Here is a 24,473-nt window from a genome sequence, read left to right as displayed (position 1 = left end):
CCTATACCTACACTACAATTGCAAAAGCTGGTTATTGAACACTCAACATGAAAATTTACTCCAAATTAACAAATTCTTACAAATAATTCAAAGAAATAGGTCTAATTTAAGCTACAGCGCGATAGAAAATTGTTCATCAATGTAGTTTTCTTGCTTCATTTGGTCTCTTTTTGTTCTCTGTTAGTAGGAAAATCGGAGAGAATATATGTCGACGGATTATCATAACAAGAACCCAAGTGTTTGCCGCCAAGAAAAGTAAGCTTGCTAGCCAAAGTTGGACAAAAACATTCTTGCCTTTGAATTCTAGAAGATAACCCCACATCAACCAATGGAGTTGAGCTCCCACCCAGACAAAAATGCAACTTAATCCTTCCCATTTAAGCTTCATTTTGCTCCATGGCAGTATTAGAGGCAACAGGCAGAAGAACCACACAAAGTACTGCGCTGTTATAACCTGTCAACACAAATGTTCCATCAGAATAATACAAGTACTAGTTGTGATCTAATAAACAATTCACATTAAGAAGCTCTGAGAGCTTCGCTTAAAGAAAGCGCGAAATGGAAAAACGAACTTCGAACCTTGTTAAATGCTACAAAAGTTACTGTCTGTACAAAGAAACAGAATGGAAGGTCCTGTGCGAAGCGAACAATAAGAACCAGCTGCACGATCAACTGAGGTAAGAAGGAGATGAGTTTCTCCAATACCGAAAACTGATATTCGTGATGAAGATAGATGTGGTAAAAATATATCGAGAAGTTATGTCTTGGGTCTGTACGAGTAAGATGATATAAAACAGCCTCGTTAAGAAATTCCCATCCATAGAGATAAAAGAACAAACCAGTCCAAAAGAAAAACAAAGACCCGGAGATTAACCCAAACAGTATCCTCTTTCTTGTCAGAACGTTTCTCAAAAGAAGCCATAGATTAGAGAAACAAAGCCAATTTGTACTACTCAAACTTCGATTTGATGTTTGTTGATTGAGGCTCCACTTTTGCAGGATAGGCTTCCGGCCAGATAAAAGATTATCTGGATGAAGAACAAAGAGAATAGGAAGTGCATAGATTATCGGGTAGATTCTGAAATGGACAACAAGCCCATACCAAATTGCTGCTTGGAAGTTATTCCCTGTCAAACCAAAAGCAGAACAATACCAAGTAAGATATATAAGTGAACATTCTTAAATGAATTATGGCAGGAGCATTCTTGTAATTACGATGTTAAACAGATAATATCGATTCGAAACAAGCAAATGTTGACGAGTATCAAATGGTAATTTGATGTTCGAATCATCGAAAGTACAGTGCCGCGAAAAAATGTTCTCAATTTCATATTAATGTAAGACATGCCATAATGGGTTTATTTGAGATAATTATAGAAAGAGAGTCGAACTTACACCGTTCATAAGACAAATAATCATCCATAGGATTATAGCGCAAACCATCGGCTCGCAATTTCCACGGGTGCCAATGGTGAAAGTAAATGGATTGAAAAGCCACATTGCTACTGAATTGAAGCAGATATTCTCAGGAACACCACGAAGCTTCAAAATCGTCCGAATAAACAAACCCACAAGCAAATCTATAATACAAATATATGATTCAGTTCACATACTATAAATTGTCATCAAGTAACAGATTAGATTAGCTTCCCTAATTAGGTTTTGGGCATATGGGTATTGAAATTTAAACCCATTTGAATATGTGATATACTATATAAGTGATTACCCATGATAAGATTACTAAGTAGATCACAAATACAGCAAACATTGGCATCAAATTAGCAGTTAATAATGAGAAACCTAGAATTAAAACATGGGTTCTTATGAATTAGCATACAAGTGACGTTAAAAATGAGATATTTTTTTTACTGATTAGGATCGTTTTAGGTCATACCTGAAGCAGAGAACAAAAGTTTCCCCCATGATTGATGAATGAATGAATTAGGGATGAGAAGAAATGCAAGCAAAGGGGAGTAACGATAAGTAGATCTATCATAAGGGGATTTTCCTGAAGCCATTAGAGAAGCAGCATCAGAGAAGACGAAGTAATCAACGTCAGTATATCTAACCTCCATATGGGTATCTTGCCATTCTCCATAGATTATAAGAAGGATACGAAGTACTCCTGAGAATAGTAGCAGTGAACGATAATCCATTGACACCATTTGCTACAAGAACAAAGAGAGAGTTTAGAGAGAGAGAAGAGAATAAAGGGAGTCAGAGAGAGAGAGACTCTGGGAGATTAGATGGATGGCATTGGATCTGAGACTATGGGGTGGAAACTTGTTTAGTACAATGGGGTGGAAATAGGAACAGTAATACTGTTCTTTCATTCATGTGTCAGTTTCGAAAATAGACACTGACATTAACAGCAGGTCCAGTGAAGAAAGAGAGAGTGGAGCGATCCTGCTAGCTCTTCAAAGAGCTTAGAAAGCTTCATTTTTTCGGGGGTCACATTGGAGCAAAGGAGAGTTTCGAGCTATCTTGCTAGTCCTTCAATGAGTTTAGAAAACTTCACTTTTACGGGGTCATCATTCTAGTGAAGAAGGAGAGTGTCGAGCGATCTTGCTAGCCCTTCAATGAGCTCAAAAAGCTCCACTTTTATTGGGCCATCATTCCAATAAAGAAGGAGAGTGTCGAGCAATCTTACTGACCCTTCAATGAGCTTACGAAGTTCTACTTTTACAGGGCTACCACAGTACCATCTAATCATGGTCTGCCATTGCAGCTGACAAGAGGCATGAACATCAATTGGAAACATGCTAGGAAAGATTCAGTTGTCATGGTTTGGGGTTCTATTACCCTTCTTTTTTTTTTGTATAAGTTTTATGAAAATAATGTTTTCTCCATTTAACCTAGGCAGTCAACCAAAAATAAAACAAAGGGTCTCATATTTAGCAGCTTTAGCAAAGAAGTATAAAAATGCTATTTCAGTTCTATATTATTAATTGTCTTCAATTTAGTACAATGTGAGAACTACACTACTAAACATCAATTTGGTACAACAAAAGCTCGATGATCCGTATATTTTGTAGCAGATCGTGTGCCTTACATAACAACATTACGAGTATTAAACCACTGCCTTGGGAGATAGACGATTAAGATGCATGGGAAAGTGGAATCGCTGAGAAATGTACAGTCTGTTGGACAAAATTTCGATGCCTGAATCATACTATGATGGTTTGAACTCCTCAAGAACAAATCCTGATGCTTCTGCTAGCTCTGAGAATTCCTGTTGTCCACTCAAAACCTGCGAAAGAAGAACACCAAGTTCCAGGACTAACAACTTGAAATATGAAAGTTGGTGTCAAATCATCATATACCAATACAATTGAAGATGATTGATTCTGTCCTCAAATGACTAGGTCTTGTGGATATCCACGATCTTCTAAATTGGATGTTGTTTTTTATGGTTAGTATAAACCATTAAGAGAAAACTGGCAACCATATTATTTCCTATATACTTAACAGAAAAGAATATGGTATATATGTTTATCTTATTGCGATAAACCGCTTCACATAGTGGTTCTACAGTAACCAAGAAAAGAAGCCTTGTAGTCTTAGATCTGTAAATTTGAATTTTCTGCTCATACGCAAAAGAACTAGTGTCAAAATGTATTACTCGATCAATCTTAACATACAAGGCTTGTGAAATCTCATGGCAGTTTGACATAAACAACTTCATCACATTTCCTACACATCTTCAAAGAAAGAGAATACGAGACAAAATATGTAAACATGAAGGAAAGACGGGAACAGGATAATGAGGGAAATTCGATCATCTAATCAGTTTGAAGTTTGAACCTTTGAGGAGAAAATCTATTACGAAATTAAAATCAATATGTTGAAATTAGTTATTGCAATGATATTCTAAATAAGTTTTCGAAGGAAGTGAGCTGCCTGACCTTCCCATTTATCACCCAAGAAGGGAATCCTTGAAGGCCAGCATCTGCACATGCCTTGGCTATTTGGGTCCCTTTCTTGAACCCATCTGGAAAGCATTCAACATAGTCCAATATCTTGGCAGCTTCCTGTCCAAACATCTGCATTTTCCACCAATAGAAAATCTCAGGATAAAAGAAAATGATGAACATCGGAAGAAGGAAACACCTAAAATCATTTCACAAGCGACAAGCCAATGCTTTTAGAATCAGATTCTTACACTAACCAAAATTTTTTTTCAGATTGCTTTGTGGACTGGGAAACAATTTGTCAGAAAAGTTTCGGAATGAAAAATTTAGAAATTTACCAATATACTGTGGTACAACCTGACTAAGTCACTTAAAGGCTACATACAAGTATCATCCTTCCCGAAAGAGGATTACCTTGTGAGTGAAAACTTGAATATCTATGCATACAAAGTGTACTATGAAAATCGAATTTAAGCCTTAAGACGCAAATTATAGAAAAGAAAGTACCTGTTTCTGTTCTAAACAATGTGAACACCAGAAAGCTCCATACATTTTAGCACCCACAGAGCGCAGGTGCTTTGCGAGAGAAATAGCCAAAGGACTGGATTTTGTCGTTATCTCAGTTTGATAAAATGGTAGATTTATGTCGGCCAAGCTGTGCAAAGAGAAAGAGATAGTGAGAACAATCTTCACAAGGATACCACAAAGGGATCCACCTCCTAAATTTCTTTTTGATTATTTACCATGGCAACTAATAGTCAATTCAAGATTGCAACACCAAAGAACGAGAACCACTTAATGTAGCGAATCCATTTGATTGGTAAAGAACTATATTCTCCCGAAAAAATTAAAAGCAACAACATCATGGACTATGATTTAAGATATTTAACCACCTAGAAAATTATCTACTAGCTAAAGGGAGTGGAGATTGAACGACTAACTTGGTCGAGACGGGTTGAATTGCGCTATATGAAATATTTAAAGATGCAATCACTAGACCAGCTATAAATAGTTGCAGACCCACCACTTTTTGTATCTCTTGCACCCCAAAATCCTGAAATGACCAGCAAAATGGTTAACACAATGTTTCAAATTAAAGAGTTTAAGCAAAAGGAAGTAAATTTATTAAACAACACCTTTAGAATGGTGAAAAATAATGTGAATGACAATGTAGCAGATAACAAACAGTATGAACACGACGACCCCGAGAACTTTGTGCTCAAGAGGTACAAAAAATAAGCACTAGCTGTTGCCATTGAGGTAGTAGTCCCAAGTAAAATCAATCGTCCATTAGCTTCATCAAGTCCAAGAGGCGAATCCTTTCGATTAATTTGTAGACTAACTGCTGCAACTAATCCATATGCAACCATACCAACCAAGGGAAGAGGAATACCTGAAAAAGTAATGAAAAAAAAATCAAGAGTTGATATTTGGTTAAAAATACAAAGCATAATCATTTTGTCAATACTAACTAAACCAAAAACCTCCTAAACAAACTATCAATTGTTTGGCGCATGGGAATGGAATGATAATGGTGTTTAGTGTACGGGAGTGAACCGGGAAGCACATTCCGAGTGGGAACGAGATTCCTCGTCAAGGGGAATTTTAAACCTAGGGGGTGGGTGGGTTTGCAATTCCTTTCCCTTCACTTAAATAATCTACGGACAAAAACTAATCACTACCAGTTCTATTCCTAGCCAAACCAAAGTACCAAACGATACAATTATGAATTGTGATTACCAGGAAACACATTATGGGATAATGAAAGATCTTGTTCTGTTTATCTCAATTTATGTTCTTGGAATAAATTTTGAAAACCCAAAATTGGTCGACTAAATTAATGAAAGAGGATAATAAGTTATTTGTTGTTTGTAATATACTGTACCTAAGATGGAAGCATAATCACTATTGAGGATATCAGCACAATTGCCACCACCAATAGGGCAGAAAGCATCGGAATCAGTGAGCTTGAGGTAAGTCAAATAACCAGTTTCCAGAAACCCTAGGGCTCCAATCCCTGCACACCAGTTGTATGTAGAAATGCTTCCATCGCTGTTACTGGTAGAAGCAAGAGACGAAGATGTGGTATCGGGTTCCGGCTCGGTATTGTTAGTCGGACCTGATGAGCATCTTAAAGGTAATATCACTAGTTTCTGCATCAAATCGAATCGTTTTTCGTCGACTAAAGTTGTAGAGAGAGAGAGAAAAAGAGAATTCTAGAGAGAGAGAGAGAGAGTACCTTGAATTGAGTTGTTGAGGAACGAGAAAGCCGAGGAAGTGGAGAAAGAGAACGAACTGAGTAGAATGGTGTAGTAGTAGATGGAGGTGAAATGGAGATGCTAAGGAAGCTCACCATTACTCACTCCCGCCACAGGTTTCCACAACTCAGGAATCACCAGATTCAATTGGTCAACCCGGATTTATGTCAATCTGCAAATTTTGATTGTGTATTTCTACCCACTCTAATTGGAGATGATGGCTGATTTCGTCTAGTACAAACTACTAGACACTAGCAAGGGGAGTTAGTTTTAAGGCGCCTCTTATTAGTAGTGTAAAGGGCCTTTGTTTTCTTCACAAACTTCATCCCAAATTTGCCTCCTAAGGTGTCTCACATGGAAGTTCGTCGAATTCTCTAATACCTTAAGGGGGGGGGGGGGGGGGGGGGGGGGGTAGTGGAGCAAGACTTTCGCGGACCCTTGAGAGTCCGCGAAAGTCTGAGGCATTCAAATCCAGACATTTGAGAGTCCACGAAAGTCTGAGGCATTCAAATCCAGACATTTGAGAGTCCACGAAAGTCTGAGGCATTCAAATCCAGACATTTGAGAGTCTATGAAAGTCCGAGGCATTCGATTGTAGACAAAATATGTCCCAGACTTTGGTGGACTTCATAGTTTGATGAATTTGTGAAGGATTTTGGACAAATTTGGAAGCCAAAATGTCTTTCAAAAAACAAGAGACATTTGAAGTCCATCATGTGATCAAACAACAATAATAATATTAAAATAATAAATGTCTACCAAATGTCCATCAATGTCCACAAATATTCACAGATGTTTACGAAAGTCGAAAAATATATTTTTGAAATGTTAGTATTAATATATTATTTCATGTGATTAAATAATAATAATAATATTAAAATAATAAATGTCTACCAAATGTCCATCAATGTCCACAAATATTCACAGATGTCTACAAAAGTCGAAAAATATATCTTTGATTAGCACAAATATAATATGCATTACACATTTTGTCAATGGACTCAAGATCTTAAAATGTCCCCAGGACATTTTGTCTTGAAATGTCTATAAAGACATTTTGTCTACAAACTCTCAATGTCTTGAAAATGTCTATGAACACATGTTGTCTATAATAACTCATCCGAAATGTCTTGAAATGTCTACGGGACATTTTGTCTATAAAAGTCTGTGAAAGTCCCGCTCCACTACCCCCCTAAGTTTGCTCCAGGTAAAGGCTTACTATAACGTCTTAGCCACCTTCATTTTTAAACCTATTCTGATGCATGCAGATTGAGGCGGATCCGCTTCTGGAACATCAAGCTAGTGCAATTTTGTTAGGGATTATCTCATCATGTGGAGAGGCAATAAACAATTTCTTGTAGCCAGGTCCATTGTAAAAGCTAATTACGATCCATAACTTTTTTTTAACGGCTAACATTGTATTGTTTATGGATCCAAATTTACAAAATAAAAAGTAAAATTACAACGTAGGAGTGAAACCCAAAAAATATATCTTGAAGCACGCCCTCCAAACTGTAACCTGTAAGGCTGTGTCAAAAGCCACCACGTGAATCTTCGCGGAAATGACAACCTTCTGACCAAACACTGTGACTATAGCCACAACCACAAAAAAAAAAAATATACATGTCTATTTGAGTGTGGCCGCCTACAAACAGTTCCAACCAAAGCCACCAGCTCAGAACCATAATCGACCTAGACCACAATTGAATTATAGTCGGGTCACCTGGTAAATTGGATTGGTGACCACGCCCAAGCCAAATAACTTTGACAAAGCCAGTTAGATAACACAGGTTAATTGCAAAGGGGGGAGAGGTGAGGCGAAGAATCAGAACTGATTAATAATAAGATCAAAGTTGAGTTCCGTTTAGCAACGCTAACCGAAATAGAAGGTGCCCAGATCATTCCATTAAGCACCAAAGTTAACTTTCCTGCATCAAATAATCTACCCAAAAGAAATAAGGACCAGCCCCCACTTAACTGTCTAAGTTGAAGGGAATGCCCCGATAGTGGACTAACAAAGTCTGACAGTCCAGAAGATATCTGAACCCAGAAATAAGAAACAGGTCCAGTAAGGGTACATGAGCACCCGTAGCCCTAGGACAATATAGAATACACGTAACAGTAGAAAACAAGAGGGGAGCTTACAGCTGGACACTCGTATCATCATCTCAATCACATGAACAATCTTCATCTGAGTATGGTTCTATCGGTATAGTTTGGAATTGAAGTGGCTTAAGCTTTTCATAATTGAGTCGGACAATGATGTTTCAACTGTCGTAGTGATGTTCTACGACAATCAATCTGTCCACTCACATTGCAGTATTGCTACCAACCACATCTTCCATAAGCGTGCCAAACAAAATGAACTTCACTGTCATCTTATTCACGACAAAGTCACTTCGAGCATGACTACTACTCCATACACTAAATCCAACCAGCAAGTTGCTGATTTTCTCACGAAGGCCCTTTCCAACTTATTGATCAGCACTCTATGTACCTATCAAGCTGGGCATGTTTGACATTCATGCTCCAGATCAAGGGGGTGGTAGTAAAAGTGTCATAGTTTCATTTGGTGCAATGTATGCTCAAGCTCTTTATTCGGTTTGGTTTTAGTGTTCTTTCATTGCGAAGCAAGTCCAATCGAAGCTCTTTATTCGTTTTGTGTTTAATGTTCTTTCATTGCGAAACAAGTCCAATCATCTTTATGGTAGGCGAGTAATTTTGCTTTCAATCTTACTATTGCAAAAAAAAAAATACCACACTTGCATTCAGCTTTTAACCGGTTCTGTGCAAGGGCACGATAAGTAAGGCTAAAATTCAAAACTGTCACATATGGTTAAAATTGGCTAATAATGTGGAATGAGGATTTGCCACCTATATAAGATTGCTATCTATTAACATATGTTATAAGTCCATCAACAATTTTTTTTTTCAGAACTCACAAAATCTTCTATTTCAACAGTCACCCAAGTTACAGCCTAGACCGACTACATTTTCACGTCGGTCAATAGACAAAATCAAAATAAATAAAGATTTGCGGAAGGGGGTAGTAGAAGAAAAAACTGATCATAACCTGAGAAGAATAAAAGATAAAACTCGCGAGGTTCATCAAAACAAGCTACTGTACAGTACAGGTTAGAGAAGAAGAAGATAGTAATTAATGGCCCAGAGAACTCATAGACCAAAACCCATAAATATATTTACTCTTGGCCATCTTTACTCCTTTGCTCCCTTGATGCTATGACTTCGTCGGAGAACTGACAGAAATCTTTTTGGTTTCTCTTCAATCTGTTACAAAAACTAAATGAGTGATCTGCCTAAAGTTTCTGCCGTTACAGGCTCAATAAACTCAATCAGGGCTTACCTCCTTCGCTATTTGTTTCAAGATGTCAATAATTTCGGAGAAGTCTGGTCTCAAAGTTGGATCTTGCTCCCAGCATTTCTCTAACAATTCTCCAAGCTTTGGATGAGTTTGCTTTGGGATTGTCGGACGGAGACCCTATAGTTAATTTATCGACTTTCAGTCTTCGTAATTACAAATCATAGTTTTCAATTAGGGGAGAGAATGATAAGTACCTTTTGTACTACGCCTACTGCTGCTTGTAATGGGGTTAAGTAATCATATGGGAGCTAGCAAATCATCGTATAAACGTTGGTTAGTGCTTTCAAGACGTTTGAGTCATCCCAAATCTCTGTATAATCTAAAGTTAAGCATAGCAATTATGGAATCGATGTTACCTTTCCTGTTAAAAGCTCCCATAGTGTGATCCCAAAACTGAAAACGTCTGCCTTGTGATCATATGGTTTATGTTCTATGACCTTCAATGCATTAACTATAACGATGAGTGAATTTCAAGTAAAAGATCAACCTTCTATCGGAAGGTTAATGAATTGAAATCGATAACCAGGTAAATGAACCCAAATTTATCAGGAAAAAGACAGACATGCTTACCTCTGGAGCCATCCAACGATATGTCCCTGTTTCTGCAGTCATTACTCCAGATTGGATTTGAACTCTTGCAACACCAAAATCAGCAACTTTAACAACCTGATATGCAAACACCAAGTGTATAGCGTAAATGCAAGAAATATGATTAGGCTCGTAAAAGTCTGTACATCGCTGGTCGGAAAAAAAACTTGTTTTTACCAAGGGTTGAGTTTTGGACATGACAAAAACCTGTTTTACCAAGACTCGAGAGACCAGCACATTTTGGTTAGAAGAGTCTCTTACCTCGTTTTCATCCATCAGAAGGTTGGCAGCCTTCAAGTCCCGATGGATTATATTATTTTGATGCAAGTAGTTCATTCCCTTGGAAACATCAATAGCTACCTTGATCAAGGATGGCAATTTAAAGACACCCTTTTGTTTATGCAGGAAATCATACACACTTCCACCAGACATAAACTCTGCTTACATCAAATAAATATACTTAAGTTACAACAAATATGAATGCCAAACTCAATTTCTAAGGGTTGAAATGTGGGAGTAGTCTTATTACCTGTTACTATGCACAAGTTAGGAGACTTGGTACATGCACCAATAAATTGAACAACATTCTTATGCCTAACCTTCCTGAGAGAAAAAGAAATAGAATTGAAATCCTGATAAAAAAACGAATTCGAGACACATGATGCTGGAAGATCTCTGACTTGATAAGATGATGGATAAAGGCAATGATGATCAGACTGAAACCTAGAAGTTTTTTTAGCAGTGAAGTTATCTTTATGCCTAATTTTCACAACTCGAAAAAAGGAAAGGAAAAAAATAGGACTGTGAAGAGATCAAAGTTGTAATCTTCACAAAATCTTCAACAAGTTCAACCTTCTCCTAATTGAGAATGTTCTCCTTCGATAATATCTTTCTCCAAAACCATTTCTGAGAACAGAAGAGAGATAGGTGAATACATGTGATATAGTATGTTTAGTTAACAAACCTCATAATATATACTTCTTGAGCAAACTCCTGTTGCATATCAACATTTACGCGCTCGGGTTTAAGGACTTTAATAGCCACTTCCTGGCTACAATAGGTACCCTTATACCTGCAAATAAGAAAGTGTGTCCACGATACAGTTAAAGATACAATTGGAAAACAATTACATTAGAATATGATTCCAAAAGTTGAACTTACAGATCCCCGTATGAACCAGACGCCACTTTGTTCTCAATTTTCAACTGTTCGGAATCAATTTCCCACACATCTGTCCCATCGGTAGGTATCTTTACATGATTAGAAGTATGGTCAGTCTCACTTTCTCCTTCGTCAACAATAGAAGATAGAGAATGAGGTTGCGGTTTTGAGGAAGATTTGTTCTGTTGCAAATACAAAACTAAGATTTAGAAACAATTACGTCATTCATCTCCAATTAAGAAGAACAGTAACTAAGGTGTATAAGATGGTAGAGGAAGACTTGCATCAAACTTTAAAACTCCTCTTTCCAATGCATGTCTAAGCTGCTCAGTCTCCTAAAGATTTCCAAAAAAGGAAGTAAACTCATTAGGCAAGAAAGGTGAAAACGAAATAATAAGACTTGAGGCGTTATAGAAGTTATCCTTTCAAAGACGTCAACTTTTCAAACATCTTACAGAGTATAACTCGACATGGTTATTTATTATATGTTGACTTAAAACCGTACATGTTGACCTATTATTGTCATTCTGTTTCCTACCGAGCACAAGCCAAGACCAAGTGACCTTGGAAATAAAAGTAATAGAACACAAGGAATACAAATATTGTATGGCTGATACTGGGAACAACACTGAGTAAAGTGAAAGTAGAAGTGGTGACTCTAGGCGAGTGGTATCCTTGTCTTGATGCAAATAACTGATAAATGTTAAGTGAGTGATTCCAGCACAACTAGTTAACTTGTTTAACATTTGAGTCAGTGCATAGAAAATAAGTATGAATTACCTCATTTTGCCAACCATCAACGACGAAGACATCTAAGGAATACCCATCTATTGTGGAAAAAACATGTGCCTCTTGGATGTTGAGACCAAGCTCAGCAAGTAATGAAGTCAACTGAAAAAATTAAAATAGCATAAAGTTGTCAGACTATCAGAACTCATAATGATGTACTGAAACAGGTCTACCAGAAACAAAATTCCATTTCGAACTTTCAAAATACTTGGTGCATGAAGATTCACGCATAAGTTTGACATCAAAAATTTGAAGAGAAACCAAAATTGCACTTGTATGAGAAAAATACCAATATGGGAGTGGTAGTCTCCACTCTCCAGAAACATAATTTTATGCAAGTGTACAATGGTTCTCAGAGCAGACCTACTATATAACGTGAATAGAAAAGATGATGTGAGACAATCATATCTTCAATCTCACTTTATCGTGGGTAAAATAGATTCTTTGGTATGGGAAGTTATAAATCCTCAATAAACTGATTAGCATGACATAGCTACACTTAGTACATAGATACATGCCTCGGATTTCTATTATGGTATGTAATTTTATTCGCATATAGTTTATGTAAGAAATTATTAGAAGTATAGAGGCTTGGGTGGGCTAAACACCTATCCTAGTATCCTATCGACACCACATACAATTGGGTTTATTCTTTAGTAGCAACATTTTAAAGGGAGAATTACTGAAACCCCCCAACTCTGATAATGCCTTTACTGAAACCCCCACTTTAATTAGTAATTACTGAAACCCCCCAACTCCGTTTGATTTAACGGTATTGTGCAGTTAGAGAGAGTGAAATGTCCAAAAGACCATTTACTAAAACTTATTACTGAAACCCCCCACTTTAATTAGTAATTACTGAAACCCCCCACTTTAATTAGTAATTACTGAAACCCCCCCACTTTAATTAGTAATTACTGAAACCCCCCACTTTAATTAGTAATTACTGAAACCCACCATTAAAACTTATTACTACCACCATCGTTTATAATGTGATACTGTTAATTTTGTTAATGTTTTTTACTTCATGTCGTTGGATATGTTTGAAATTTGCTATTTGTCTGAAGTTTACAACCACTAGTGATTTGGTTTAGCTAAAAGCTTCGTGACGACATACATTATGAGCTCGAGATGGTAGGGGTGAAATTTGTAGGGTGGTTTCATGAGTTTAAATAGAAAAAATAAAGCTCAAAAAGGTGTAAACGGTAAAAAAACGGCCATAATTTTGTGTCATCTTGGCCATCCATTTTGAGCTTCTCCATTCATTTCAAATAGTTGGGGGGTTTCAGTAATTACTAATAAAAGTGGGGGGTTTCAGTAAACGAATTATCAGAAGTGGGGGTAAAACGTAAGAGGGCAAGAAAGTAATATTTAAAATATAAAAGTTAAATTAAACGGAGTTGGGGGGTTTCAGTAATTACTAATTAAAGTGGGGGGTTTCAGTAAAGGCATTATCAGAGTTGGAGGGTTTCAGTAATTCTCCCCATTTTAAATCGTAGTTTCTGAAGAAAATCTGGAGACGCAATCAATGTTATCAGGACACTGGAATTATTTATAAACTTTCGATTGGTTAATTGATGTGTACTTTGCTTGTACAGTTTTTCATAGCCTGCATATAATTCTATTATGGAAAGGCGAGGATATACCTGACTGAGAAGTTTAGGCTTGTCATCAGTTGAAAATGTGATCTCATGCATGGGCCTACACAACGATCAACTATTTAAAAATATGACTCGTATGCAAAAAAATATTTTGTTCTCAATTTAACAAAGATAACTCCATTAAATTAATCATGGCTGAATTCTTACAAACTCGCAAGAAAAATTGTCCGAGGTTGCCAATATTCTATGCTCTATCAAAACTTTATCATGGAAAAAAGGAAGAGCCAGATAAGCTTGTTTGTGAGGTACTGAAGAACTATTTACGTAAAGAAGAAAGTTATAGAGTAGTGATTATATTAGTAACAGAACCATATAAGTTTTAACTGCTCAAACAAAGTTACATAGTAATTTCCAACATCAACATATTATATCTATGCAGCAGTGAAAGTTTAAAAGTCTAAAGTAAAGCAAAAAAAAAAGTTATAAAAGTTGAGCATCTACTACCATTGAAAAACACAAATAAAAAAGATTTTCCGAAGTACATAACATCACACTGTTCTATTTGAGAGTATGTACTACCTTAATATCTATGATACTACGCAGATTCTACTTTCGAAATATCAATGAAGTTTAAATCTACCAAAACAAATCATTGAGTAGAATAGAAAGATACTTTAGCTGAAACCACAGTGTCAGCTTTCACAATGACGAAGTATTCCAGAATACTCTTGACATTTTGCATGTAAGAAACGACTGAAAGATAGTTTCCATTCCAAACAGTATATACCTGAGATATCTTAGACTATTTTCGTCGGAACTATCTTCATCTTGACCTTCAAGTGCAAGCGCTTCAAGATTAGGTGATGAACCAAATGTAGGTGGGGGATGAGTGCTGAAGTAACATAAATCACAAACTAGTCAGAAAAAGGAAACGAAGCAAAAGCTTTATCTAACATTACATTCACTAACTGGTAAAGTCTGATAAGTAGCATCTGTAGTATACCTCTGTTTCGTTGAGTATTTAGGACTTTGAGCAGTGCCTTGACTTAAAGAATTTGAAGGAGACGAATCACCAAAATTTTCATCGGAGTTAGGTGGTACCTGGATCAGATAATACAGCGACCAAAGAAGATATATGCAAGTTAGAGGCTTACACATTACAATACTCACAATTTGATAAAAATCTCAGTTGGAATGAAAAAAGATGAAGCATCCTAACAGAACGAAAATTAGTAAAAGTAAAATAAGATAGAGAGGTAGAAGTGCATGTGCATTCTAGGAACCATCAGAAGTACTATGGTCGATATTGTAATCCATTACACTATACCACATGATAATCAATAACCTACAAATACTCAATGTGGTGAAAGCAAAATTATAGAAACCTAACTCATTCCAGCGATTAGGATTGAGACTGGACCTAATAGTTAAATAGTTTGTCCCAAGTCTGAACCTAATTGAGCATTACCAACTGAGACGAACATCGTATTACCTGCACGAGACGAACATCAAATGCAGGTCTATTAGCAGGATCATGAGCTAGTTGCAGCAAACTTTTGTGTCTAAGAACATCTTCAGCCCTTTCTGTATTCACATCCAGAGCATACCTATAGTTACGGTAAATTACATAGATAAACCAAATTAAAGTTAATAAGCTATTAATCTTTAAGCAACTTTCACAATCACATTGAAATTCGTAATATATCATTCAAGATTCGAATTCACATATGAAAACTAAGCAGAGAATAATAAGGAATCGCTCCTTTTTAGTGCTACGTTTTCACACTTTATGACCTAAACCAAATCAAAATTTCGCAAAGACGAGATCAAATACGAAACCTAATAAATGAATCTGTGAAGCATCAGAAACAAAAGATAAAATAAAGCGGAAATCGAATCGGTTGAAAGGACATTGCTAGAACAATTATATAAGCATGTAATCATAAACAGGAAAAAGATAAAAACTACGAATCAAGGATTAAAATGAAAAGTAAAGATTAGGTACCTAGTAGGTAAACGATTAAAATGAGACAAGAGTTCATCATCAAATCCAGGAAGAAGTGCCTCTTCGTTATTAGAATCCTTGAGTCTTCGAAGAACTTCGTTATAAACCTCTAGCTTTTGTCTTTGTTGTCTAGGATGTGTCGGTGATGAATTCACAGTTCTGCTGCTACAGCTTTCGTTATCATCCATCGCCATTAAAACCAGTTTTAGAGAGAGAAAGTGATTAACTTTTTAGAGAGAGAGAGAGGAATTGGGGTATTAGGAGGAAAGAAGAAAAAGTTGAGTAGAACGGTGATCTCGTGATTTAAAGAAACTAAAAAGGGAGAGAGAAATTTGAATTTGTGTAATTTGCTTTTCCTTCCCTTTATTTATATATATAAGTAATTACCATTAAGAAATATACTAATTAGAACTTTCTTCTTCACCATGAAACAGGTTAAACTAAAAAATTAGATAAAATAAAATGCGACTTAATCACGGATTAGTTGTGACAATACAGGAACCCGGAATAGGCCGCCACTACAGAACCTAAAATACCTTCTTAAACACGTGGAAAACACGTTGGCACATTTCATGACTGTTCAGTTAATGTCCTATCAGACTTCCATGTCAGCATGTTTACTTTCTGTTTATGGATGCACTTAAATCTATGTGGCTGGAAAAAGTACCCACGTGGCTCGATAATTCATCTACTGCGTCGACGTGTCTGATAAGATTTGCCACAACTTATTCATTCAATGGGTCATTTGTATGATGAAAATTTGCTATACAATCCACTCATGCAAGAGATTTTGTCCTACGGTTGTGCCAGCATTCTAAGGTCGATATGGATTATATGTACACATCAATTTTCTTTTGTTGAAGTTTGTTTCTCAATTGAATCCTTTAGTAAACCACAGTTGTGACTTATTCTTTTTGTATTTAACACGAGAGAATTGTAAGTTTTGTGATACACCTTAATTAGATACAACACTCTGTTTTTATCATACAACGAAAAAAAACACACTTTTTTTCTATGATACAATTTTGTCAATAAGAAGAGTGGGCAGGTGGTATTCATTTTTTTTTCTGACATGACACAGTGATGTGCCTCATTGTCAAGTCTTTTATCCCGTTATATTTCTCAATTATTTAAGTTATCTTAACCACCCTCTTTATTTAATACACACAAAAATAATTACATTTTCGATTATGATCAATTCTTCGACATGTATACTTATCCAAAATGTAAACATCTATATGTGCCTTTCCAAGGAAATAAAATATTCAATTATTACATATTTTAGGACAGTTACAAATAATTTTATTTATTATCTTAGGAGGTTACAACGAAGTTTTGGATCTCACTAAATTATTTCGTAAAATGATACAGAGTAATTTTTTTTGTCTTTTTGTTTACAAAAGTTATTTAAGAAATCAAAATTATCTTACAAATCTAGTAATTTTAGTAGTTTAATATTTTGGGTTAGAGCCAACCACTGCTATCCCAGTTGGTCAGTGCATATACTCTGCAATGCAGAGGTCCCAGGTTCGATCCCATGGAAGTGTAAATCCAGGAATATTGCACTTGAGTATAAATAAAATAGTTTATGTAGGTTTTAGGTCATTTAATTCGTCAGACTATAGGCTATTTAATTTGTCGAGCTTTAGGTCTAATAATATTTCGGTAGTTATCATGCTTACCACATCGTCTCGATGTTCAATGCCTTGTAACGACTAACGTAGATTGTGGTCGATTTCTCAAAAAAATAATATTTTGAGTTAGTAGAAAATTATTGTCTAGATGTTTTATATTTTTAAGAACTTTATTAGTTCTAGATTCTATTATTTTATTTAGATGTTGTAGTTTGAGTTTGATCTGGATTAGCAAACCGTAATGCTATGTAAAGAGAATTTGTTTAATGAATGTAGTTTCATCAGTGAAATTTCTTTACTTTTTGTGAATTTCGAATTTTCTAAATTTTGAGCATAGATTTAAAACTTTTCTGAATTTTAAGTTGCATCGGTAACTTATAGGTAAAAGTCTTTGCAAATTCTTCGTTTCATAAAGATAAACTAAACTAAGATTAATTCTAAATTAATAGACAAAAGGTAAATTACTTCGTATATTTATACATAATAGTTTTTTCTTTTCAAAATAATAAACATTTTTAATTAATCACTAACAAGATATGAACTTAAGTATAAGCGATATCATTATTTGGACAATTTTCCGATTAAAAGAATTTAATTTGCTTGTGTGTAATAATTACTTTTCTTAAGCATAAGATTAGTAGATACTTAAGACTTAAGAGGAGCTTAATTTGATTTTGAAAGATTTACTACTTTAAGGGCGGCGGGAAAAGTGATAAAATTAAGTGATTAAGTATAGACTTTAGTGGGTAAAATAATTTGAAATCTTAAAAAGGTGGATTAACACAAAGAAGAGTTGCTGGCGTGGGAACGAGCTGGAAAGAGTGGCTTTTCCGGGCGATGAAGAGTCGAGTATTGGAAACAAGATATTGTCAGGAAAACTGGTCGACTAATTTCCGCGTTACAAGGGGGGTACTAAATAATACTAATATAAAATGTTATAATGGCTAATTATTTTAATTATTTTTAGTTTTGGTTGGGTTTTCATTTTCAAGAATTTTATCTTTAGAAAAAGTTGACTGTAAATTATTACTATATTTCTTTCTAGTCTTAATTTAATATCTGCCCATAAAAATAAAATATAAAATAATAATTTTAAGGTAGTATCCAAAATAAATAGTGGGACGATTAGTGTGAAAAAAGATGCATGAAATGAAATACATACTCCACAAATATATTTTAAATAGATTGAGCCAGATTATATGGTTGACGAGTCTCTGTAGTATGGGTTCCGCCTTTAATGAAATAATAGAAATCCAATAAATACATAAGAATCACAAAATAACAATAAAGTTTTCAATCAAAACAGGAAAAATGCAGATCGGCTGACAAAAAGTGTATAAAGTATAATGGTAAATAACATCGTTACACTGTTCTTTATATTTTTTTATGATTATGTAACAATTATAACTTCTAGGATTATTTTCCAAATGAACTTATAGTTTATGACATGTTTTCCGTCTAATTCTCTAATTTATCGAAAATACCTAGATGATTTTTTTTCATTTTTTCGTTCATTGATTGTTGACTGTTTTTAAGACTTTCCAAACCTTTACACTGAAACCACCAATGTCTACGAAATCAAATATTTTAAGTTTGTGATTTCGTGTTATAAACGAATAACAAAAGTAGGAGGACATTTAAAATGTCCCACAAAAAAAAGTAACATATTGTGAGACGTTTCAAATACCATAAATGAATAACAGAAACATTGCATGACATTTAATTTCTTAAACAAAGCAAAGAACACATTTATTGAGGACATTTCAAATGTCTCAATCAATAACACAAATATACATAGATATTGTCATGTCCACCGATATCTACAACTACTACCACCCAAAATTATCCACATAAATCCAAAATTATCCACAAATTTATGTACCTAACCCTAATTATCGGCATCATAAGCAAATGTTAAACACATTTAGTACGCGGCCCTAATTGTGGGCATACAGTGCTAGATAGTTGACATCGTTAAATGTAGAGTTATTTTGCGAAAGGGGCAATCGTAAGTGTTAAGTGATGAGTTTGGGACATGAAGATGTTATTTTTTTGAGTTTGGGGTATGGACCAAATTTGACTAACTTTATCATTCAGAATTAACGGTGTCAAATAACAATTAACCTTACTTATCTTTTCCGTTCGTCAGAAAAAGTGAGATGCCCCAAACACTAGTTTTATTCAATTTTTCATGTCCCAAACACTAATTTTTCAAATTCAAGTGTCCTTAACACTATTGTTGCAAAAAAAAATTTAAAAAAAGTTTAAAAATAAAAATCTAATTACATCTATAAATTATATTTTAATAAACCTGCATACTTATCATTTCTCTCTGCTGTCTGCCACCATTTCTTTTCTCCCTCTCTTTCTGTCCTTCCCCCTCTCTCCATTTCTCTCCTTCACTCTCACTAACTATTTTAGCGAAGAAAGGATTTCCTTCGTCGGAATCCTCCTTCGTCTTAGACGAAGGAAAGGGTCTCATGTGAAACCGTCAAATTTTCGATGTTACTCCATAACTCTCTCAGTTTCTCTCTTCCAGTTGTTACGACGGAGGAGAAGAGTTTCACTTGAAATACTCTTCTCTTGAAGTCTTAAAAGTCTCTATGCGGATTACTGATAAGGGTATTTTTTCTTAATTTGTCGGAACAATAGAAATATATATATAGAGAGAGGGAGATAGAGAGAGAGACAGTGGTACGGTTCACCTAAGTTTTTCCACTCAAAACTTGGATTGTTACAAATATTATTCTCTAAATCATCGTCGTAAATTTAACAAATGAATATTTATTGGTTAATTAATTTTTAGAATAACTTTTGTGTGAATGGGTGGATGACTGCACACAATTAAATTTTGGGAAGTTTTATAAGGCCTCCCCAATTTTATTAAAAGGCCTCCCCATGAACCATTTTACTTGCTAAATTATCACTGAGGGAGAACTTTTAACAAAAATGAGGGGGCCCTATAAAATCTCCCTTAAATTTTTTTTATCACACTTTTTGTGATATATAAGTTTGTACATGAGGGTCATGAATTTAGGTGAGTGTAGGGGTTTATGAATTTATGTGAGTGTAGAGGTTTATGTGAAGATCGTCAATGGATGTAATAGTTTATTTTGTTTTTAATTTGAGTATTTCTCAAAAATTGCAAATCTCGTGTTAGGAGCATTTGAATTTAAAAAATTAGTGTTCACGTTTTTTACCGACGCTAGTCAACTAACGTTAAAGGTTATTAACGATGTTATTTTTTGGATGATAAAGTTAGTCAAAGTTAGTTCTTGCCCCAAACTCAAAAAAGAACATTATCATGACCCAAACTCATCACTCGATACTTATGTTTGTCCTTTTACGAAATAACTCTTAAATGTACCGATAACAAGAGTCTTACTGGCGTGGGTGTATATATAGTATCATGATACTACATAAATGATAATGAGATAAGCCAATAATGTGTTCAACAACGGCATTTGATGAAAACTGGCAACACCTGATAAAGTAAATGTCATAAAAGCATTTTAGATATATAATGTATGTAGGCAAACTTTGTGAAGCTTAATCAAATGTTTAATACTACTTTCCATCATTTTAATTCAATAAGCCATTCACTTTTAAAAAAAATTTCAATAAGCCATCATATGGAATATATACATTTCATTAAATATAATGGAATTGACTTTACTTTTTTTTTGATGAAATAAATTGACTTTACTTGATTGACCTACAAAGAACACCTACTTGCCTATTTAATTTCATCTAAATCTAATACCAGTACTTCTAGTTTAGATAGACAACCTTAAGAGTTGGTCCAAGTCTTTTGGTTTTTTTGTTTATGAGCACATGTTTATTGTCTCTCTTTTCTTAATTGGATCCTAATTCAAGAATCATGTTAGTTCATTACTAGATTTTTAACAGGTAGTTGTACAATATAATATATTGTGTATCAAAATAATAAAAATATTAGTTATCTAAATTTCGAACACTTGTAACTTAGACGCAATTGCATACCAAATGGAGTTCCATAGAAGAAAGACTTGGATGCAAGTTGAAAGTATTAAATTCTATAAATTACATAAAATAAAAGAAGATAACTACCTATCATCAAATATATTAAACTAATTAAGCTAGATTTATATGGTCGATTCAACAATTAAGAAAAGCAAAACTCGTACGAATATGCTTAAAGGATGATCCGAATTTTATGCACGATTTATGCACATAAGAGGAACCCAATAGTATATGCTTTCAATTTGCTTTTAGGCTTTCAGCCCAATGGTGTTCTTTTATTTTAGAGGACTCTGTCCCGTCTTTCATAAAGAATCGGCTATTGGGTCGTACTGGGCAACAATGACCAATAAATGGGCCGTACCGGGCCATTTATAGGATGATACAGTCTGTTTGATGCTATTACTATATAAGCATGGCTTGCTCTCAAGGCATAGCCTGTTTTGGACTGCTTTATGAGAGTGAGAGACAATCTTGAAGGCCCTGTCTAATTCCATTAAAACAGTATATGATAAATGATAGCTTATAAGATGAGATATACACATATTCGTATCTTTTTTTTTGTTGAACTACACATATTCGTATCTGAATCCAATAAAACAGTATTTGATAAATATTTAACCGATATCTATTCATCACATCCGAATCTGATAAGTTGATAATATTCAATATTCTTATTAAAAACTTTTAAAATTTTAGTTATGTTATTGCCTTTTTCCAATTTCTAGAGGAAAATTAGTATATCTAATTTAATTATTTGATTGTAACAAATACAGTATAAAATATTTTTAACTAAAAATATATATATGTATTTCGAATAAAATGTAACATTGTACTTACAAAAATAAGTATAACTATAGAAATCATACAACTATTTGATGAAAAGAACTAATTATGGAATATCGTTTGGGATTCTATCAATCGTATTCTAATCTCATAAAAAGCTGTCGGAACTACAATAGGATATGACTTTTGGATATCCTAAATTTTAGACTTTTTTCTTCTCTTTATCGAATACAAACTCGGGTCAGATATGAGATTTTTTAATATCCATTGACAAGCTTAGATATATCACAGGTGCAAAACAAATGATTGGGATGTTGGAAGGTCCACTCCACTCGGCCAAACCGAGTGGACTTGGTCCCATAGGAATCCTATTACAACTAGGAATCCTTAGTAGTTAGGATTATAATTAGATAACCATTATAGAGTTTAGTTATTTTCAATTTCCTCTTTTGTATCCTATATATACATTACCATACATAATTGTATAATCAAGTTATTGTGTAATAATAAAAGGTATTTTACCAAAGGTATTTTTCTAGCACCAATAACTCGTCTCTCTCCCTCTCGGTTCAACCGAGTCTTCATCTTCTTCTTCTCCCACTCGGCTTCACCGAGTGTGATCTTCTTCATCTTCTTCCACTCGTCATCTTTGAGTGTGTACTCGGTTATAACCGATATATTAATCAAGTCTCTCTCTCGGCTTCATCCGAGAGTGACAATCATCAAGGTATTTATATTTTCACATGGTATAAGAGCCAATTTTTTTTAAAACCATGACTACTCCCGAAACAACTTCGGAAACTACTCAAGTTCATTATACTTCTAATGGTGGCCCGTTTGATGTTCACCATTCGGATTCTCCAACCACCATTGTCATCACACCACTTCTAACCGGTGATAACTACAACTCATGGTCTCGAGGTATGTCAAAAGCTTTAAGAGCTAAAGGCAAACTAGGTTTCGTAGACGGAAGCATCGACAAACCCACCGATCCTAATGAATTCGAACAATGGGGAAGATGTAACGATCTCGTTTCTAGTTGGCTTATTAATTCGGTAGACCCACCTCTTCGATCATCAATATTATATGATGAGACGGCATCCGATATATGGAAAAATCTCTTTGATAGATTTCATCAAACCAATGCCCCTAAAATCTTTCAATTAAAAAGGGCTATTTCTTGTCTCAAACAAGAGAATTTAGACGTTTCTACGTATTTTACACATCTCAAGGCTCTCCAAGATGAACTCAATTCCTTGCTTATAACCGAGCCTTGTATATGTGGACATGGTCGCTCTTTGGTAGAAAGAACCAACCAAGATAGAGCTATGGAATTTCTTCAAGGTCTTAATGACCGGTTCTCATCAATTAGGAGTCAAATTTTGTTGATCGAACCCTTCCCATCTATTCTTCGTATCCACTCACTTATCAAACAGGAAGAAGTTCAACAAAACCTTGTTACTCCAATGAATATTGACTCAAACACTGCTGCCCTTGCCGTTGGTTCAAACTCATATAATCACAATCGTGTTGATGGATCGGATAAACAAAGAAACAAGCGACCACGACCATATTGTGACAATTGCAGGATCCATGGCCATGACGTTTCAACGTGCTTCAAAATTCATGGATACCCGCCTAATTACGGTCAAAGGAACCGGACCCGGGCTCGGCAAGAACCGATGGCTGCCTCGGTCACGGACCAAGTAGGACCGGGGGTGCCTACAGCAACATCTCTCACCCCGGAGCAATACCAATCGGTTTTGGCCTTATTAGATCAACACAAGCTACCCACAACCTCGGTCCGTCTCAACAAGGATCCACTCGTTAATCTCACCGGTAAGTATACCTCTTCTTTTCATCCCCCTTGGGTTATTGATTCTGGAGCCGCTAAACATATATGCTCGACTCTCTCTCGCTTTTCTTCTTATTCTATTGCACCTCCCGACCTATACGTTCGATTACCCGACGGTTCACGGGTTAAGGTGCACCATATTGGTTCTATCTATTTTTCAAATAGATTTTATTTACAAGATGTGCTTCATATTCCATCTTTTCAATTTAATCTCATATCTATATCTCAAGTTTCTAAATCCCTTGGTTGTACCGTCTTGTTTGATAATGACTTATGTCTCTTTCAGGACCGAACAACGAGGACAAAGATTGGGCATGGTAGTCTTCATGACGACCTTTACTTCCTTCGCACGGAGCATCCCATCCTTTCGGTTTCAAGTTTAGTTCGAGATAATTCTAGTCATGAGTCTTTTGTTTTATGGCATAAACGTTTAGGCCACCCTTCTTTTTCCCGTTTTCAATATTTTAATTCTAAACTTCCATGTATGAATTTTGGTTTTTTATC

At 35.2% G+C, this 24,473-nt stretch overlaps 3 protein-coding genes across 5 annotated transcripts; all 3 read right to left on the bottom strand.

Annotated features, from left to right (window-relative positions):
• Positions 1–31: 31 nt before the first annotated feature.
• On the bottom strand, positions 32–2,397 carry PNT1 (mannosyltransferase family protein). The gene is made up of 4 exons (XM_086647239.1): positions 1,895–2,397; positions 1,398–1,580; positions 580–1,127; positions 32–454 (listed from the first exon to the last, which is right to left on the bottom strand). Exons 1-4 carry the CDS (start codon positions 2,163–2,165, stop codon positions 137–139), a joined length of 1,320 nt encoding a protein of 439 aa, XP_086503365.1. The 5' UTR covers positions 2,166–2,397; the 3' UTR covers positions 32–136.
• Positions 2,398–2,915: 518 nt separating this feature from the next.
• On the bottom strand, positions 2,916–6,509 carry LTO1 (NAD(P)H dehydrogenase (quinone)s). The gene is made up of 7 exons (XM_086647237.1): positions 6,151–6,509; positions 5,797–6,064; positions 5,048–5,304; positions 4,853–4,965; positions 4,419–4,566; positions 3,906–4,043; positions 2,916–3,250 (listed from the first exon to the last, which is right to left on the bottom strand). The coding sequence occupies exons 1-7, from the start codon at positions 6,265–6,267 to the stop codon at positions 3,173–3,175; spliced, it is 1,119 nt and encodes a 372-aa protein (XP_086503363.1). The 5' UTR covers positions 6,268–6,509; the 3' UTR covers positions 2,916–3,172.
• Positions 6,510–9,216: 2,707 nt separating this feature from the next.
• On the bottom strand, positions 9,217–16,172 carry LOC147533791 (serine/threonine-protein kinase STY46-like). Of its 3 annotated transcripts, none has more exons than XR_015227565.1 (16): positions 15,696–16,126; positions 15,183–15,297; positions 14,694–14,791; positions 14,478–14,582; positions 13,736–13,790; positions 12,081–12,191; positions 11,585–11,635; positions 11,301–11,482; positions 11,104–11,211; positions 10,669–10,742; positions 10,401–10,576; positions 10,122–10,217; positions 9,908–10,002; positions 9,746–9,799; positions 9,534–9,668; positions 9,217–9,457 (listed from the first exon to the last, which is right to left on the bottom strand). XR_015227565.1 is itself a non-coding variant. In XM_086647567.1 (16 exons), the coding sequence occupies exons 1-16, from the start codon at positions 15,887–15,889 to the stop codon at positions 9,386–9,388; spliced, it is 1,707 nt and encodes a 568-aa protein (XP_086503693.1). In that variant the 5' UTR covers positions 15,890–16,172; the 3' UTR covers positions 9,217–9,385. The 3 variants fall into 3 exon arrangements, 2 of the variants coding, with proteins under 2 accessions (XP_086503693.1, XP_086503694.1); XM_086647567.1 differs by having other exon boundaries at positions 9,908–9,988; positions 15,696–16,172; XM_086647568.1 differs by having other exon boundaries at positions 9,908–9,988; positions 14,694–14,904; positions 15,076–15,297; positions 15,696–16,039.
• Positions 16,173–24,473: the final 8,301 nt, after the last annotated feature.

The sequence above is a fragment of the Eschscholzia californica genome, unplaced genomic scaffold, assembly GCF_041429995.1.
Source record: "Eschscholzia californica isolate CP2 unplaced genomic scaffold, dmEscCali1.0.p SCAF_6, whole genome shotgun sequence".
Lineage (NCBI taxonomy): Eukaryota > Viridiplantae > Streptophyta > Magnoliopsida > Ranunculales > Papaveraceae > Eschscholzia > Eschscholzia californica.
This window is presented reverse-complemented; position numbering and strand designations above follow the sequence as displayed.